The sequence below is a fragment of the Barbus barbus genome, assembly GCF_936440315.1.
Source record: "Barbus barbus genome assembly, chromosome: 4".
In the NCBI taxonomy this organism is placed as follows: domain Eukaryota; kingdom Metazoa; phylum Chordata; class Actinopteri; order Cypriniformes; family Cyprinidae; genus Barbus; species Barbus barbus.
In genome coordinates, this window is record NC_136732.1 from 42046193 (window position 1) to 42065285 (window position 19093).

Below are 19093 nucleotides of genomic sequence, written 5' to 3' on the forward strand. Positions count from 1 at the left end.
ATGAGACCTACCACTGTTGTGTCATCAGCAAACTTGATGATGTGGTTGGAGCTGAACTTGGCAGTGCAGTCGTGGGTCAGCAGTGTGAAGAGCAGCGGGCTGAGCACACAGCCTTGTGGGGCACCTGTGCTCAGTGTTGTAGTGCTCGAGGTGTTGTTGCCGACACGGACTGACTGAGGTCTTCCAGTTAGAAAGTCCAGGATCCAGTTACAGAGGGAATTGTTAAGGCCCAGCAGGTTTAGCTTATTTATGAGCTGTTGTGGGATTATTGTGTTGAATGCCGAGCTGAAGTCAATGAACAGCATTCTAACATAGGAGTCTTTATTTAGGTGGGTAAGAGCCAGGTGGAGGGTGGAGGAAATTGCATCGTCTGTAGAACGGATTGGACGGTATGCAAACTGGAGCGGGTCGAGTGTGTTGGGGAGACTGGTTTTGATGTTGTGCATGACTAACCTCTCATGCACTTCATCATGATTGGAGTCAGTGCTATGGGACGGTAGTCATTGAGACAGGACACAGGTGATTTCTTTGGTACCGGTATGATTGTTGTGGATTTGAGACATGTGGGGACGACTGCCTGGCTCAGCGAGGTGTTGAAGATATCTGTTAGGACATCTGTCAGCTGTGCAGCACAGTCTCTCAGAACACGGCCAGGTATGTTGTCAGGACCCTCAGCCTTGCGTGGGTTAATCCTAGATAGGGTCTTCCTTACGTCGGCTGGAGACAGACAGAACGCCCGGTCGTTGGGAGGTGTGGGCAGTTTTTGTGCAGGTGTGTCATTCTGCATTTCAAACCGTGAACAAAAGTGGTTGAGTGCATCGGGGAGGGATGTGTCCTCATCACAGGCCTGTGGCGGGGGCTTGTAGTCAGTGATGGTCTGAATGGCTTGCCACAGGCTCCGTGTGTCTCTGCTGTCTGTGAAGTGATTGTTGATTTTTTGAGGATATGACCATTTTGCATTTTTGATGCCACAGGACAGATTGGCTCTTGCTGTTTTGAGGGCTGCTTTATCTCCTGATCTGAATCTTTCATCTCTGGTCTTTAGCAGCCCACGAACCTCTGCTGTCATCCATGGCTTCTGGTTTGCACGTGTGACATATGAGGGGAACCCCACAGCGTCACACAAGCCATGATACAAAGTCAAGGAAACTAAGCAACCGAAAGTAATACATGTCTTCCTCAGATGTAATGTTATTTCTGTATTTCAGCATTGGGTAAAAGAGCATTATAATCTCCTTTGTGGGAAAGCTGCTTACATGTAGTCTACGGGAAACAGCAAAGATGTTGAATTAAACATACACACAATCAGCGTTTCCACGTTTATACTGGCCCAGATAATTAAAACTTCTACTTAGCGCTTACTCCATTTCTGCAAATCAGTTTTTGTAAATGAATGACTTGATCCACATATGGCCTTCATCAACAGCCACTTGTACCACCTGCTGGTGAGCGGCTGACATCAGCTGGAGATCCTGCATCGGTGCTCTATTGCTATTCCTGCGGTTCCCGGATGTGCAACGCTGAATTTTCTGCCGAATTGTAACCAATAAATTTGTGGCAGCGAATTAAAAAAGTTAAATAAAATGCCGGAAATTTACCTGTTGAATATTATACATCATATTTTTAAACAGATTGAATATTTTGGAAGAGAATTCTGGAAGGTGAATATGAATTATGGAATTTTTAATTATGAAAATGTGTGTGAAATATTTTGAATTGAAATATTCACAGCTTAAATAAACCACTATGTTAAATGTCAGGACCTAACAATGCAAGCCCTGGAAATACAAGGCATTAAAATGAAAGCACTGTTAATGGCAATGCATCTTTTTTTCTTTCTTTTTTTTTGATCTGTGGAATTCGGCATGCTTTATGTTTCAAAAACTGTTGTCATTATTCTGCTTCCATACTGGGGTAGGTTGCAACACATGCTAGGGTAAGTTATAACAGTCAGACAAAAGAAGCAAAAACAGCAGCCACCTCATAAAGTTGTGCATTTTAATATGAAAAATGTGTTCATCATTGCTGTTGATGCAATGTTGAAATGTTGAGAAAACATGTTAAAACATATGATTTTTGTAAATCCAGTGTTCAAATGCTTTGTTGCTTCTTGATTTTCTGTGTAATGATAGCTACCTGACTAGTCTTTGTGTGAATGCTGATAAAACTTGAACACTTTCTGAATGTGTATTAGTGGTAAGCTATTTAAGAAAATAAAATGTAAAAGATGAAAAATAAAAATAAGGGAGAATCAATCAGTTCTGAACAATGTATTGTTATGGTGTGAATAGTATGTAATCATGCAATCAATGGAAAGTAACTGTAGTCTAATTCTGAGTATTTAAGAATGTAACTGAATTACTTACACACATTGCAGGCACACTATTATGAATATTATTTTTTGTTTCATGAAATTCTTCCTTCTTCTTCTTCTTCTACTTCAAGACTATTTGGCAGTTACCAAAGCCAAGCAAATCTAAGTTTATTTCTTAATATTATAAAATGTTTCTCTAATTATTTGTGTAGTTTCATGCTGGCAAATTGACATACTCTTCATGATGCTGTGTCAACATGTTCTTCAGAGGCTGAAAATGAAATGAATGAGTGAGCAGAATACACAAAAATTTATATTTTTATGTAGTTCAACATATTAGACTTTTGTGGCAATTGTCATATGTGATGTTTTCTATTAACAGTAAAGTTGGAAATATTCCTCTTTAGTCTGTAACACATGCCAAAGACATTAGAATAAAATGAATTCACTCACAGGAAGCAGAAGAATATTCACTTTTAGCTGGAAATATAAAAATAAATAAATAGGTAAAACAAAAATAAAAATATGTAAAATAAATTCCTTTACTCTAAGCCTGCATGAGACTTGTTAAGCTTGTTTTTAATTCCTCTCAGTTTCCTCATACCTGTATGTCTTTTCTTGCATATAATTATAGCAGCTCCTGTCCCAGACACCAACACAAATGCCAAAACTATTAGGGCTGAGGATATTACTGTTTGAAAGGGTTCATCCTGGTTCTCTGAATCATGAAACAAAAATGTCACAAATAGATTATATAGTCTGTTTCCACAAAAGAAAGAAAAAAATGAAAAGAAAAGAAAATGTCATTACCCAAATCAATGTCCAGTTTGTTGTCCAGACTGAGGTGTGTGGCAGAGCAGGTGTATTTGTGTGTGTCTGCAGCACTGATCTCCAGACTCTTCCTCGTCTGGTACGTCCCATCATCATTGGGCAGCAGATCTCCTCCGGTGATCTCATGATCAGCTACAGGCTGCCCGTCTCTGAACAGGGTCAGGTTGATGTGACGAGGGTAAAATCCTGTTGCCAAACAGCTCACACGAAACCCTCCAGAATCTGAGTTTGCTTTCTGAATGAGTCTGACTCGAGGTTTCACTGGAAAAGTAAAAAATAATAAAAATGGAGAGAAAAATAAATAGGGAATATAATCTGTTATGGTTCTGTTTGGTTAGTTTCTTTTTCATTGACTTTTAGTTTGTTTTCACTAGTATCCTGTCTTTCGTTGTTCATTTTTCCCTCCACTGTTTCGCTGTCATAGTAATTAATTTAAATAGCACAGGTGTTATTCATTATTTCAGTAATTTGGTTTGCATTTAAGTTGCTGTCTGTTCACCCAGTTGTTTGGTCTCGCATGTGGCTCTCTATTTAGAGTTATTTAATAAACATTGTTTTATTTTTATCACCATTATCTTTTTTGGAGTTTTGTGATATCGCTTTTAAAGCATGAAGTAAAGAATATGGGGGAAAAAAACATAGAAAAAAATATGGAAAAAACTTACCTTTCCTCATTACTTGAGATCTTCTGCTTTTAAGAAAAGTCTTGAGAGTTTTTATGCAGTGTGGAAAGCATAACATCTCATGATACCAAGTAAACATCTGAAGATATGGATCTGTGTTTTCATCTGAGTATTTTAAGGGACCCTTATACGTAAACTTGCCACCAAAATATCCCACTTCTTCTGTTGTGGAGCCATCAAAAGCAGTCTTGGCAATCATTTGACCAGGTTTATTGTTGTCCCACAATTCACAAAGACCAATCGCCTGATAAATTGTTGGGCCTATTGACAGCAGGGGAAAGTTTGAGATGTGAAAACAGTCCAAAGTTTTGTCTCATTGAAATGTGTTTTTGTAACACATTGAATATGTATACATCTTTTAGAAAAAGAAACTTGAAATTATTTTACACGTCTGTACTTCTTCATTCATAAGCTACACAAAGTCAAACTGTTACATTTAATCTATTCACAACATACCTGTCTCAACACAAAGTATGTTTTAGCCAAAGAACCTACTTTCTGTATGATTTTCATTCTTTGATATTTGCACAAGATGGTCCCATATGCTTCGGGTGTCACTTGTGTCAAATGCTTCTTCATTAGTAGTATTTCCTCTTGGAAAGTAGCTCCAAGTTTCTGAATCAGTGTATCCTACAATGATGTCATCCAACATGAGTGTGGCACTAAATTCAGGAAATGGTGTATTCCCTTTAATGTAAGTTGCAAGCACCCATAAAGAATGAGAACCTGAATAAAAGAAACATTTGTTTATAGTAATATTAATTAATTTATAAAACTGTTTATTAATTACAAAAGATCAAACAATTGACAAATGCTGATTAACAAGTAAGACATATTCAAATATACTAGTACTACTACTACTAATAAATGTCTTCATGGAAGTTAAATTGACAGATTGCCATGACAATTCAGTTATAATTTTAATAAACACTTAGATACACATTTTATTAGTAACCCTAAGAAAAAGATCTTTCATGCAAATTGTTCCCTTTTTTCATTTATTTATATAGTTTTAGATTGTTCAGTATTATTAGGTTCATATCATGCGTATGTTACGAATCAGTCAGGCTCGCCTCCCAACCAATCACAGCACACTCCCTCTCCTGAATACTGATCACCAGCTCCTGTCCCTCATCATCACACTCATCAAGTCTGGTACAAAAGCACACACCTCAGCAGCAGTCTTTGTCCGATCTCGTAAATACGAAGTGAACTCTACCCTCGATATCATTACCCTGTACTATCTAAGGTTACTTACCTGTGGTACTTACCTGCATATCATCTCTGCAGTTGTGTCTTCCATCTCCAGCTCCAACCACCTGCTGAGGTGTGTGCTCCCTGTCATCCTGGTCTCCGTCTCCACTAGTTTCTGTAAGGCAAAGAAGGTTTCGTTATTCCCTGAATTCATCCACCAGAACTTCTTAGTAGACTTACTCACCCAAAGTCTCTCGTCACCTCTTCAGAGCTCTCCTGTTAAATAAAATACTCATCTGTTATTCACTTACCTCCGTGTTCTGTCCAGTATATGTTACAGAAGATCGTAACAACACAGAATTGGCAGGATGAGCGCTCAAGACTCCTTTCAGGAACTAGTGGATTCCCTTCGAAAGGTATTACTGAACCCGCCAGCACCTCTGGCGCCCTCCGCTCCTGTTCCATCTCCTTCCGTCAACCCCACCAGCTCTCCTTCACACACTGTGTTCGCCAGTCCCATGGCTCGACCAGTGCCCTTCTCTGGCGCGGCGGAGGAGTGCAATGGCTTCCTGTTACAATGCTCTCTGACCATCGAACTGCAACTTCAAATGTTCGCCACTGAACAATATAAAATTGCTTTTATTATCTCCTCTCTGACAGGCCCGCACTTCAATGGGCTGCAACAATTTGGAACCAGGCTGGTCAACTAGCCATTCGATGCTCCAACCGCATACAGTCATGTACACCAGACTTTCCCGCAGCCATTGCCACTCCTCCCAATCGCCGGCCAGAGATCAGTAGCCCTCCAGAACCAATACAAACAGATTTCAAACGTCTATCCTCGGCTGAGCGGCAGAGACGGCTTATGCAGGGGCTGTGCTTATACTGCGGAGCTAGTGGTCACATGATCATGGCGTGTCCCCTTCGTCCTCCACGGCCTATGGTGAGTGCCATCCAACCTTCTGTAAGGAAAATGAATCCTCTCTCCACATGCGCTCAACTTACTGCCTCCAATGTTATGCTTTCAGTATCTGTACTGAAAGCATAACTCCAGCTCAGCGGGCAATTTCATTGCCGGAAGCCTCTGCCGCCAGCTCCGACTCCCGACCTCGGCTACCGAAACCATATATCAAGTCCAATCCATAACTGGTAAACCGCTCACTCGATGTCACGTCCGACCCACAGGTCACATTCAACTCTGTATTGGCCAACTTCATCTAGAGACGCTACATTTGCTGGTTCTGGAGGGCTCTACAGTGGATATCATACTCGGGCATCCCTGGCTGGTGCAGCAGGACCCCATACTCTCCTGGAGAACGGGTGATGTCCTAAAGTGGGGTGACAGCTGCTTCTCTCAGTGTTTTCCGGATCTCCCTCAACCTTCATCATCGGTTCCTGTCCCATTGGCCATTCATTCCACCTCCATCAAGAGCCCCGTTGAGAAGCAGTCTATTGAAATGCCATCCGGTTACACCCCCTTTAGTGACGTTTTCTGTCCCAAGAGAGCTGCATAGCTACCACCACATCGGCCATGGGACTGTGCCATCGACCTCATTCCGGGTGAGCCAGTGCCCTGCGGGAAGATCTATCCATTATCACTTCCCGAACAGAAGGCCATGGAGGAGTACATCGAGGAGGCTTTGAAGCAAGGCTATATCGTCCCTTCAACATTCCCTGCTGCTTCCAGCTTCTTCTTCGTGGCTAAAAAGCACGGAGGCTTGAGGCCGTGTATAGATTACAGAAAACTCCATGATATCACTGTTAAGTTCCGGTATCCTCTTCCCCCTTGTCCCAGCAGCCCTGGAACATCTATGCGGTGCCACCATCTTCACTAAGTTGGACCTCCGCAGCGTGTATAACCTCATTCGCATTTGTCAAGGAGACGAGTGGAAGACAGCTTTCGTGACCCTAACTGGCCACTACAAGTACAGGGTAATGCTGTATGGACTAGTCAACGCTCCCTCGATCTTCCAAGATTTCATGCATGAGGTGCTCTGGGAGTTTCTCCACCAGTTTGTTATCAGGTATATAGACGACATCCTCATTTACTCCCGGAGCCTGGCCAAACATCGCCACCAAGTTGCGGAGGTCCTTAAATGTTACGGAAGTTTCACCTGTATCTCAAAGCAGAGAAATGCATATTCCACCACCCCACCGTTCAATTCCTCGGATACGTCATCGACAGTGCTGGCATTCGTATGGACGAGGGGAACGTGGAGGCCATCTTATCCTGGCCCGTTCCCACCACCATCAAAGAGTTGGACTGGGGCCAAAAAGTAGCCCTGGACTTTTTGGCACAGAGTGGCCCACCAAACCCGGTCCGAACAACATAAATGAGTGGCATATTCTTGACATTATAATTTGTATTTTCTGGTGTACAAGGCAAATAGTAAATGATTTTAAAGATTTTTTCCAGGGACATTTTAATATCACTAAAGTTAAATACCAGTGTTATCAGTACATATGACACAATGCTCTAGTATTGTTACGGGGCTGACGAGACGTGAGACGTGCGGATCCATATGCAAAGCTTTATTACCAAACATGGTCAGAAAACAGGCAGGATCAGAGATCGGCAAACAGGTATGGCAAGGGCAAGACAGAGCAATCCGTGGAGCAAGCGTGGGTCGACGATCAGCGTACAGTATCCAAAGGGGCAAGGCAGAGAGATAATCCAGAGTCGACAGCAATAATCCAAACGGGGAGCGAACACAGTCCAAACGGCAAGGCAAAGGGGTAAATCCAGGAAACATGGGCAGGGTCAGACACGGCAAGATAAACAAGGCAAGACAAGACTATAAGAATGGCTCTGTAAAGTTGCTATCGCTGAATGAGAGATAAACGCTAACAATACTCGGCCCTGATGCTGAGGAAGTCCATGGCTTAAATAGTGTGTGTGATAGGGTGATCAGTGAAATCAGCTGTGTAATCAGTGACAGCTGTGTGTATCGTCAGTGCAATGTATTGTGGGAACTGTAGTCCAGTGTGCTGTGTGGTGTACGAGTCCATGTGGTGAGTGAGTGACATCTGGTGGCGAGTTAACGGAAGAGTATGGCCAGGATTCGTGACAAGTATCATCTAGAAGACTTGAATTGTGCAGAATGCATACTGTTTTTATGGTGCCTTTCTTTTGGTCACATACAGTATTTGTCCTTTTGCAGGAGCTTGACATCTATCATTTTAAGGAATAGAGCTCCAATTGTGGTAAACAGTACTGTTAAATATAATGTTACAACTTAAAACAGCTGTCTTCTATGCAAATATATAGTAAAATATAATTTATTTCTGTGATCAAAGCTGAATTTCCAGCATCATTTCTCCAGTCTTCAGTGTCACATGATCCTTCAGAAATAATTTTCCTGTTAGCTAGCGGTTACCTGTTACCTAAATTAAAATGGTAACAGATCCTGACAATGTGCTACACACACAATTTAGGTATATTTGGAAAGAAGACACTCTAGGCTTTCTATCCATCATCCAGAGTTCATAATGCTCAAAAAGATATAAAGTTATAGACACTGACGTGCCTTGAAAAATGTTTTTCCCCACTGAATGTTTTTTTTTTTTTTTTCCATATACAAATACATGAAATAAGTCCTGGAGCAATCAAAAAAAGTAATGGGTTGAAAGCCACGTGTCTCGTGAGTTTATATTTTAAATTTGAAGAAGATACCATGAAAAATAAGATTCCTGCAATCATTTTTCTGAGAATATTCCGAAAACAGACCTTCAGAATGATATAGAGTTTGTCAAGATTAATTTTGTCCCGTTTCATTTAATCTATTGTAATCAATTACACCTGCAAACAAAGAGCGTTCTGTGCACTGGCGTCCTGGAGTGGGTTAACAGGTTAATATGCTGATTTGCTGCTCATGAAACATTTCTGATTATTATCAATGTTGAAAACAGTTGTGCTGCACAATATTTTTGTGCAATATGTGATATCCTCCAGGACATCTACAGCACCCGTCTCACCCGCAAAGCCCTCCGCATTGCAGGTGATCCCACCCACCCGACACAGCTTCTTCAGTCTGCTGCCATCAGGGAGGAGACTGCGGAGTCTCCAGGCGAGGACCAGCAGACTGAAGGACAGCTTCATACATCAGGCTGTCAGGAAGCTGAACTCCCTCCCGTCCCTGCCCCCCCTCCCCTCTTTCACCCCCATTTAACACAGCAACACACTAGGAACTCTGACTCTGTGACACCCCCCCCCCCCTGGTTTGCACTCCATCTATTCTGCCATGTGCCTTATGCACTTTATTTATCTCTCTTTTTTTATTTTTCTACAATGTCCTCAGACTGATAAGCTCTTTTGCACTACAAATATATCTACACAGTGTTGTTTATTTAACTGGTTTTGCACTCTATCTGCCATGCACCTTATGCCACTTTATCTATCTAATTCTTATTTTTTTCTACAATATCCTCATTTGTATATTTGTATAGTTGTACATATGTTTAAACTGTATTATCTGTATCTGAACGTGTTTAATGTTAACTGTATGCACCAAGGGTCTGAGAGTAATGCAATTTCAATTCTCTGTATGTATGTACTGTACATGTGGAAGAATTGACAATAATGCTGACTTGACTTGACTTGTGATACCATTCAGTCTTGGGTAAGATTAAAAAAATATAAATTAATATTTTTCTTCAACAATGTTGCATTAAATCAAAGATTATAGAATACAAAAAGGGACTTTGATTAAATTGATTTAAGTGACAGTAAAGATATTTAAACTTATTACAGAGTACTTATATTTCAAATAAATGCTGTTGTTTAACTGAGAACCATTATACCAATAATAAAACCATTATTAATAATTGATCACAAATAATAATTGATAATTAAGCAGCAAATTAGGCAGCATTAGAATGATTTCTGAAGGGACACTGAAGACTGGAGTAATGATGATGAAAATTCAGCTTTGATCACATCCTAAACAGAAAACCATTATTTTAAGTGTAATATTTCATCATATTAGGCTATTGTTTTACTGCATTTTTGATAAAATAAACTCAATCTTCTTAAATAAATAAATAAAAAGCCTTAATTATTTCAAAATTTTAGCTACCAGCATGTATATAAAATAGGCTAATGGATGTAAATTAATAAGCAAATTATATTTTTATTAGGCCTATAAATCACTACAAGTAGTGACTCTACTAGTTTAACTACTTTTCTCAGTAGCATGGTGGTAGCGTAGCTGTTTTCTGAATCAAAAAGCTTTTCAGTAGCGAAGCTCTATTTTTGATCAAGTAGCGCGGTAGCGTCAAAAAAAGCTTACGTTACATTTTACAAAGCATTTCTGAAAGTCAAGCTCAAATCAGAAATATAACTGCTACAGATCACTGATCCTGGATCAGTAAAAGGCTCCTCAAACTGTCAGTCAAGCTTGCAGTTTGAAGGTAAATAAAGAACTGTTGATTGAATAAGTACAGCGTTTTCTTTACTCCAGAAACATTATATTTATAAAGGATTTATAAAATTTTTTTTATAAGGAGCAGAGAAGAAAAGTCTTTTATATCATTTTGTTGCCGAGTCACAGCCAAATAGCAAGTGCTGAATCTTTTATAATATGATATTTTGACCAAATAACAGAAAAAACTGAACGCCCACATAGCAACAGAAAACGGTATAACCTGCAAGTTCATGAAAACGTAATGCGATGCACATACTGCCTCTGATGTGGCGGTAATGACGGGGAAAAACATTTGCTGGTGAAAAACTTCGGATTTGAACTTGATTTTAATATAATGACACATGCAACGATGCAAATAAACGTAGCCTATCTGTAGGCCTATACATTTATGGTAACACTATGCAATAAGATTTCATTATATTAACTAACATTAGTGAACAATGGACAATTTATTCCAGTAGTCTATTTATTAATCTTTGTTAATGTTAGTTAAGGAAAATACAGTTGTTCATTGGTAGTTCACATTAGTTCACAGTTCATTAACTAATGTTAACAAACACATATTTAGATTTTAATAATGCATTAGTAAATGTTGAAATTAACATTAAGATAAATGCTGCAGAAGTATTGTTCATTCTTAGTTCATGTTAACTACACTAGTTAACTATTGAACCTTATTGTTAAGTGTTACCCTTTGTATAAATGTATTTGTATATAATAAAGCCACAATACCAACTACCAATACGAGGTTTCCGGCCTACAGCAAATATTTATTTTATGTTTCTCTAGCAAATGTTTCTTTAGCTTATGTCAGATTATGAGGTAAATCTGGCCCTGTACATGATACTGATTTTTGTTGACAAATTGGTTTGGAACAGTTGTTGAATAAATAATTAACCTGAACTATTAAGCCGGTGTATCTGCTTAACTGACAGTTTTATTGGTCACTGAGAGAGCATTGACTTGGTATGATGTCAGGTCAATGTAAAACTGAATTTTTAAAAAATAGCTCAGATGTAGTAAACTACTTTTGCCATGTTGCTGTAGCTTAGCTTGCTTCATTTCCCAGGGCTAGAGCTTTAGTGTAGTGAAGCTTCATTTAATGAAGAGTAACTGTTCGCTTAGCTCACTACATTTTCCAAGTAGCTTGCCCAACATTGCAATTAAATAGAAAACCATCAAAACAATGCCAGCATAGCTACTAGTTATTCATGTTGCCTACAATAATTAAAGCATGCTTAAATATTTGCTTATTTTTTCAGCACTGTTTAATTGATCTAGAAATAACATAAACAGTGTTAAATATAAAGAAACATTCAGTACGTATATGAATTATAATATGTATCCAATGAAATCGTACCTGTTAAAACAGAAGCTGGAACTGAAAACGCATACAGAATGGCAAATAAATTGTTCATCTTGTTCTCAGGCTAGTGAAAATCCATCCATAGATCATGAAAATGTCGATATCTAAAGCAACACTGGATTACGAGTCAGGTAACAAAGTGTGGAACAAGTCTAACAGGTTTTATTTCCTGGAACATGATCAGCGAACGGTCTGTCAGGTTATTTAAGGTTACAAACTTTGTAAAATACACTAGAACACACTGCATCTGACATTCATCTGAGCTTGTAAATTAAATGTAAATTTAAATGACAAGAAAAGGCAAGTTTAAAAGTCATTTTACCTTACAACTACAAATCTAATGACCATGAAAATAACATACATGTGCCACTGCTATTATGGAATCCAAGAAACTAGATTTCATTTATAAGTAGGCTATCTATGGAAGAATATTCAGGAACATTTTTATGGAACACAGGAGGAAACCATGTGCTGGAGAAGCGCGATCAGAGGCGCGCTGCAAAGAAACATACAAACCCAGTGTTTATGATATGCTTTTCAGACTACGCATAACCTTCAGCTATAAAATTGGAATTATATTATCGTTATAATGCGATTTGACTACTTTGATGTCTACACTTTATTAAAAGCTTATTTCAGACATGAAATTCTGCAAAAATAGTATAAAAAAAATACGCATTTCAGCATTAAAATAATCAGAAACATCTGCAAAGTTTTAATTTGATTACGTTTATGACAACTAAAAATAACCTCCACGTTTTCTTCAGATGCTGGAAAATAATTTATTCATTGATTTAGATGAAAATAAAGCTAAAATTTAATCATTTTATTTTTTCCAGAATTGGAAACAAAAGGCAATAGCAAATGTTAACAATGTACTCACTAGAAGCAGCAGAATAATCACTCTTTAAGGAAGGTATACTGCCCTACAAAGGCAAAAGATCTTAACTCGCTAGAGTGTGAAACTGAGAAAAATGACTTTAAAGTTTTTTTACTTGTCCAGCCAAATTAATTATAGGTAGGACAATGGAAATTTGGCAATTATATGTTTTAGTAATGAAAATTATCTACTTTAAAAAATTGTGAGATGAAACTTGATTTTTACCCCTATTTTGAAGTTACTGTACTCTGCCTTTGCATTGTCTGAAAAAAGTGAGAAGTCACACCAAGGCTAAAGGCAGTAACTTCCACATTGTCAATATGTGATGGCTGATCACCCTTTACAAAATCGTTATAGTTACACCTGTATAAATTCTACTGATCATGGGCTATCTCATATTGGCTATTGCATATGGTAATGTGACTCTATTATTTATTATTTTTTTTTTTGACTGTATCAAGCAGACTAAAAGTTAAACATGTGAGTGATACCGTTTTGCAACCAATTTATTTGCTATGCTCAGTAACGTAAAAGAATAGCATAATTGCTTAGGCTATATTTACTTGAACGAAATAGCCTAACCTAAAAGAATGACTTGTGGATTTATGTGAACGCCAGGAAGCAGGCATATGCTCAGAAATGCGTGTGGATTAAACATCTCCGACGACTTTCAGCGCCATGGATTGATTTTATTGGATTACATGAAAAGGTAGGATATGGATTTAATTGTAAACTGTTAGGCTACTGATTTTATGATTGATCATGCTACATGCTTCGGCATTCAAGTACACACACATCCAACTAGAAGTGACAGCCTGGTGAATAATCTGCATTACAAAAAGGGAAAAAAGAATCTTTAAAGGTTATTCACGATTATAGATTGTATCAGGATTGTGGACTGTCTTGTGTGTGTTTTGCTCCCCTGTGACCCAGTTTCTCCCCAGTCTGATTGCTTTAATTTGCTCCAGGTGTGTCTCATCGTCTTCCCCTATTACCCAGTGTATATAAGCCCCAGTCCTTTCAGTTAGTGTTTGTCGGATCTTAAAAGTCATTCCTCTTGTCTCCTGTGCCTCCCATGCTCCCAGTTGCTGATTAAAAGACTCGTTTGTGAATTCCTCGTCTCCTGGCTTCCTTGTTGCGTGCGCCCTGGTAGAGTGTGACAGATTGCTGCCAAGGTGTCTAGTCTTTACAGTGCTTTGTTATATGGAGCTGTTTGGTAGATCGCAATCTAATTCATTTTTCTACACCATAATTAAAATGCGGTAGACTTTAATGGACAGTAAAAAAAAGGCAGAACACCGTATAACTCTAAAGCCTTAACCGTAACTTCATTTTGACGCGCGGCGAAACCAGGGATGCACCGGTGCCCTGGGCAGGGACTGATTATAGGTCCCCCTCAGTTGAAATCGCGGATATTTTTCTTAAGTTCAAATAGCAATGGATTCTATCTACACAGTGAAAATAAGTGAAGTGAAGTGAAGTGACATTCAGCCAAGTATGGTGACCCATACTCGGAATTCGTGCTTTGCATTTAACCCATCCAACGTGCACACACACACAGCAGTGAACACACACACACACACACACACACACACAGCAGTGAACACACACACAGCAGTGAACACACACACACACACACACCGTGAACACACACACAGCAGTGAACACACACCGTGAACACACACACAGCAGTGAACACACACACACACACACAGCAGTGAACACACACACACACAGCAGTGAACACACACCGTGAACACACACACAGCAGTGAACACACACACACACACACACACACACACACAGCAGTGAACACACACACACACACAGCAGTGAACACACACCGTGAACACACACACAGCAGTGAACACACACACACACACACACACACACAGCAGTGAACACACACACACACACCGTGAACACACACCCGGAGCAGTGGGCAGCATTTATGCTGCGGCGCCCGGGGAGCAGTTGGGGGTTCAGTGTCTTGCTCAAGGGCACCTCAGTCGTGGTATTGAGGGTGGAGAGAGCGCTGGACATTCACTCCCCCCACCTACAATCCCTGCCGGCCCGAGACTCAAACCCACAACCTTTGGATTATGAGTCCGACTCTCTAACCATTAGGCCACGACTTCCCAATAGCAAATAGCATTATTTTTAGCGGTATGTTATTTACACTAAGTGCAAATAGCTATAGATTATTTATACTACTTGTGGAAAATAGTGGCATTTATCTGCACCTCAGTATTGTATTGCATTATAAAACAGTATGCTATAATAAAGTATTGAGTGTAAATTATAATTTTAATTCAGATTATTAAATGAATGCCACCTTATTGATAATAAAACCCTCCCTACACCTACCCTAACCCTACCTGATACTTTATTTTCAACTTTTTGGTTATTTCTTTAATTGTTATTAAAAATAAATGCCTTTACGATGTGATGTGATATGAGATTTGAAAAGGGAGAAAAAAAGTTCGGCAAAAGGCAGGTTTGAACCCTAGTCGTTCACATCAAGAATACCACAATACACGCTTTACCATTTGCACCACTGGAGCTGTTGTTTCATAGCAGCTTTTTGTAATCTTGACAGTCTCAATCACACGTTGGTAGGCGGAATTAGTGTAAATAGCCTCTGCCAAAAAGTGTAAGACACTCCGTTTACATTATCAAAGAACCTTATCATTGACTGCCAGAAGTAAAGCATTCTCAAAAACTCCCATTAATCACTGAAGTTGCAGTGAATTCAGTTACACATTTTAGCAATGACTCATAAGCTCAACAGAATCGTGTGTGAGTGGTTATGCGCAGTGCTGTAAAAGCGCATCTGTTACTGTTATTGGACAAAATAGTAAATAACTTTACTGTAACACACTGTACTTTCAACAAATTCAATTCACACATCACTGCTCTCCTGCTGGTTATACTACAACACTTATTTTGAAAATAATTGCTTTTGGATGGTTTTTATATATATTTTTTTAAATATTCAATCAATTCACTGTTATTAGAAAAAATTGTAAAAGGGGTCATATGATGCAATTTCAAGCTTTCCTTTCTCTTTGTAGTGTTACAAGCTGGTTGTGCATGGATAAGATCCCTGAAGGAGAGACCAGGGACTTATGTGAGGATCCTGTTTGTGGACTTCAGCTCCGCTTTTACTTTTACTTTACTTTACTTTAGTCATTTAGCGTCTTACAAATAAGAAAAAGTAACTAAAACTAAAAGTTACAACTCTATAAATACTATATACCCACATATTTAAGAAAATAAAGAAATGAAATAAAATTGACACGCATATAACAACATTTCAATAATAAACATATAAATGAATAAACTAAAATAAAAAGCGATACTTCTATCCCTTGCCGGTGTCTCTGCCCGGTGGAGTCGCACGGTCTTTACACTCTTTACTTTTTACTTTTGTCATTTAGCAGGCTTTTAACACCATCATCATGGAAACCCTTCAAAATAAACTGACACAGCTCTCCATCCCCACCTCCGTCTGCCATGGATCAACAGCTTCCTGACAGACAGACAGCAGTTAGTAAAGCTTGGTAAATTCACATCCAGCACTCGAACCATCAGCACTGGAGCTCCTCAGGGCTGCGTACTCTCCCCGCTGCTCTTCTCCCTCTACACCAATGACTGCACATCTAAAGACCCCTCTGTCAAGCTCCTGAAGTTTACAGACGACACCACACTGATCGGCCTCATCCAGGACGGTGACAAGTCTGCTTACAGACAGGAGGTTAAGGAGCTGGCTGTCTGCAGTCTCAACAACCAAATGTATTTATTTTAATTATCCTCCTTATTTAAAACAGTTTCTGGTTCCATCTTCATCTACTTACTCCCTTCGACATATGCAGTATCCGCATTTTCTTGTTCCCAGAATCTTTACTGAAGTCGGTCGTAGGTCTTTTCGATATAAAGCTCCATTTGACTGGAACAATCTCCCTTCTTCTCTTAGATCAATTACATCTTTCCGTCTCTTTAGGGTCAATTTACTATCTCATTTGAAAGTAACCTGCTTATGTTTTTTAATTTTGGGTTGAGAATTGTCTTTAAGTTATATTAATTCTTGTTTATTATTTTTTTTTTATATTTTTTTTTATATTTGTATATTTGTATATTGTTTGCATATCTGTATATTTGTTTTTTATGCTTGTACTAAAATATGTTTTCTTGTATGTATATGCTTTTGTTTATAGTTGTAGACTGTGGGTTGGTGAATAGGGTAGTGAGCTGTTGTTTTTTTTTTTTTTTGGTGCATTATTTGTGTGCTGTTTTGTATTGTTTTTTTGTGTGTGCTATTGGGTCCCCCTTGAAAGTGAGATGTAGCATCTCAAAGGGCTTTCCCTTAATAAATTCAGATTCAACCTGGAGCTTAACACGCTCAAAACTGTGGAGATGATCGTGGACTTCAGGAGAAACCCCCCTGCTCTCCCCCCACTCACCATCATGAACAGCACTGTGACTGCAGTGGAGTCATTCAGATTCCTGGGCACCACCATCTCTCAGGACCTGAAGTGGGATATTCACATTGACTCCATTGTCAGGAAGGCCCAGCAGAGGTTGTACTTTCTTCACCAGCTGAGGAAGTTCAACCTGCCACAGGAGCTGCTGAAACAGTTCTACTCCGCCATCATTGAATCCATCCTCTGCACCTCAATAACTGTCTGGTTCAGCTCAGCTACCAAATCTGACCTCAGAAGACTACCGAGGGTAGTCCGGACTGCTGAGCGAATCATTGGTACAACCCTCCCCACTCTCCAAGAACTGTACTCATCCAGAGTGAGCAAAAGGGCTGGTAAAATCACTCTGGACCCCTCACATCCAGCACACTCCCTCTTTGAACTGTTACCGTCTGGTCGACGCTACAGAGCTCTGAGCACCAGAACGACCAGACACAGGAACAGTTTCTTCCCTCAGGCAATACATCTCATGAACACTCCACTATAAACGTGGAACACACAACTATAATACACTATCCATTCACCACACTCACTGGCTATTGGCTATTTCTTGTTATTTTGTTTTATTACCTGTGTCCTGTCCTGTTACTGTCTTTCTGTTGCACTGTGGAGCTTCTGTCACTATAACAAATTCCTTGTATGTGTAAACATACTTGGCCAATAAAGCTCATTCTGATTCTCAAGTTGCAAAGACTAAAGTCTCAAAACCAAAGAGATATTCTTTATAAAATTAAGACTCAACCACGCCCCCCTAAAACGGCTCATTAAAACATGCCCCCACATGTCTACGTCACAATGTGGAAATATATTGTTCACTACTCACTGCTGTGTGTGTGCACTTGGATGGGTTAAACGCAGAGCACCAATTTCGAGTATGGGTCACCATACTTGACAATACGTCACAACTTTACTTTTTTTTACTTTATATGGAAAACACCGCCCAAATGTATACGCAATGATAGAAGGTGTAACTATTATTCTGGCTGTAGTATTATTGCTGCCGCCGGCACCATGTCCTGGAGACGCTGTGTTTCGTTGTGAAAGCGAAACTACTTTGTTTGTGCTTCCAAAAGAGGACACGACTAGAAATCAGTCCCTGCAGTATATGAGGAAACAGAAAAGTCCTCTGATGGAGTTTTCACCTGTGATCACAATTAGAGAAAAATAAATTGCAAAAACATAAATAAATAAAAATAAAATTGCTAATACATGTCAAGTTTGCATAATGTAAAGAAGTGTTGCACAAAGCTTATATTTAACCAAATATATAAAATAAGGTCTTCTGTGAGGACTCTGAAAGTACTCAAAATGTTTTGAGACAATGCTACCTTGTGGTCAAAAGTTATAATGAAATGTCAAATAAATGCTTATAGCTTTCTGTGAATTTTGCCTATTGTAATGAGACTGGCATTAATAGATTCCTTGGGTCATTCTGAGAGCAGTAATACCAACGTTACCATAGTCAGCCAACAACAACAGAGTCTTCTGAGGAGAGTTCAGCAGTTCACATTTACACTGCTATCAAACACACTTATACAGTTTGTTTAAGCGCCATTTTACAGCCTCATTTCTGTGGTTTTCATCGGATTTGTGCGTCTTTTCTGGCGTCTTGTGCTGAAATAAAGGGACATTCTTAAACGCTTAACAAAAAAAACAAAGCTCAAGTGGCTTAACGTACTTCAGGACAACGATCAGGGAAACCCACATTTTTGTCAAACCTTACTTGTAATAAACACTAACTACTGTCAAAAGAACGAGCCCTTAATTCCAGCAACGCATCTAATATTCCCTGTTCCATGTTCACTTACACGTAAGCCATGGTTTTAACACGAATAAAACAAAAACATAAACAAAAAAAATCATAAAGGCGGGGCTAAAGGCGCACACTAATTAACATGATAATTAATAGATCGCTGACTTT

The 19093-nt window shown here is 39.2% G+C and overlaps 1 protein-coding gene across 1 annotated transcript; it reads right to left on the minus strand.

The window, feature by feature from the left end:
• Positions 1–2553: 2553 nt before the first annotated feature.
• LOC306868641 (uncharacterized protein) lies at positions 2554–5236 on the minus strand (the record flags this gene model as incomplete). Its single annotated transcript, XM_079414900.1, has 6 exons — positions 2554–2585; positions 2919–3032; positions 3125–3406; positions 3811–4089; positions 4910–4980; positions 5100–5236. 6 exons carry the CDS (start codon positions 5234–5236, stop codon positions 2554–2556), a joined length of 915 nt encoding a protein of 304 aa, XP_079271026.1.
• Between the last annotated feature and the right edge of the window lie 13857 nt (positions 5237–19093).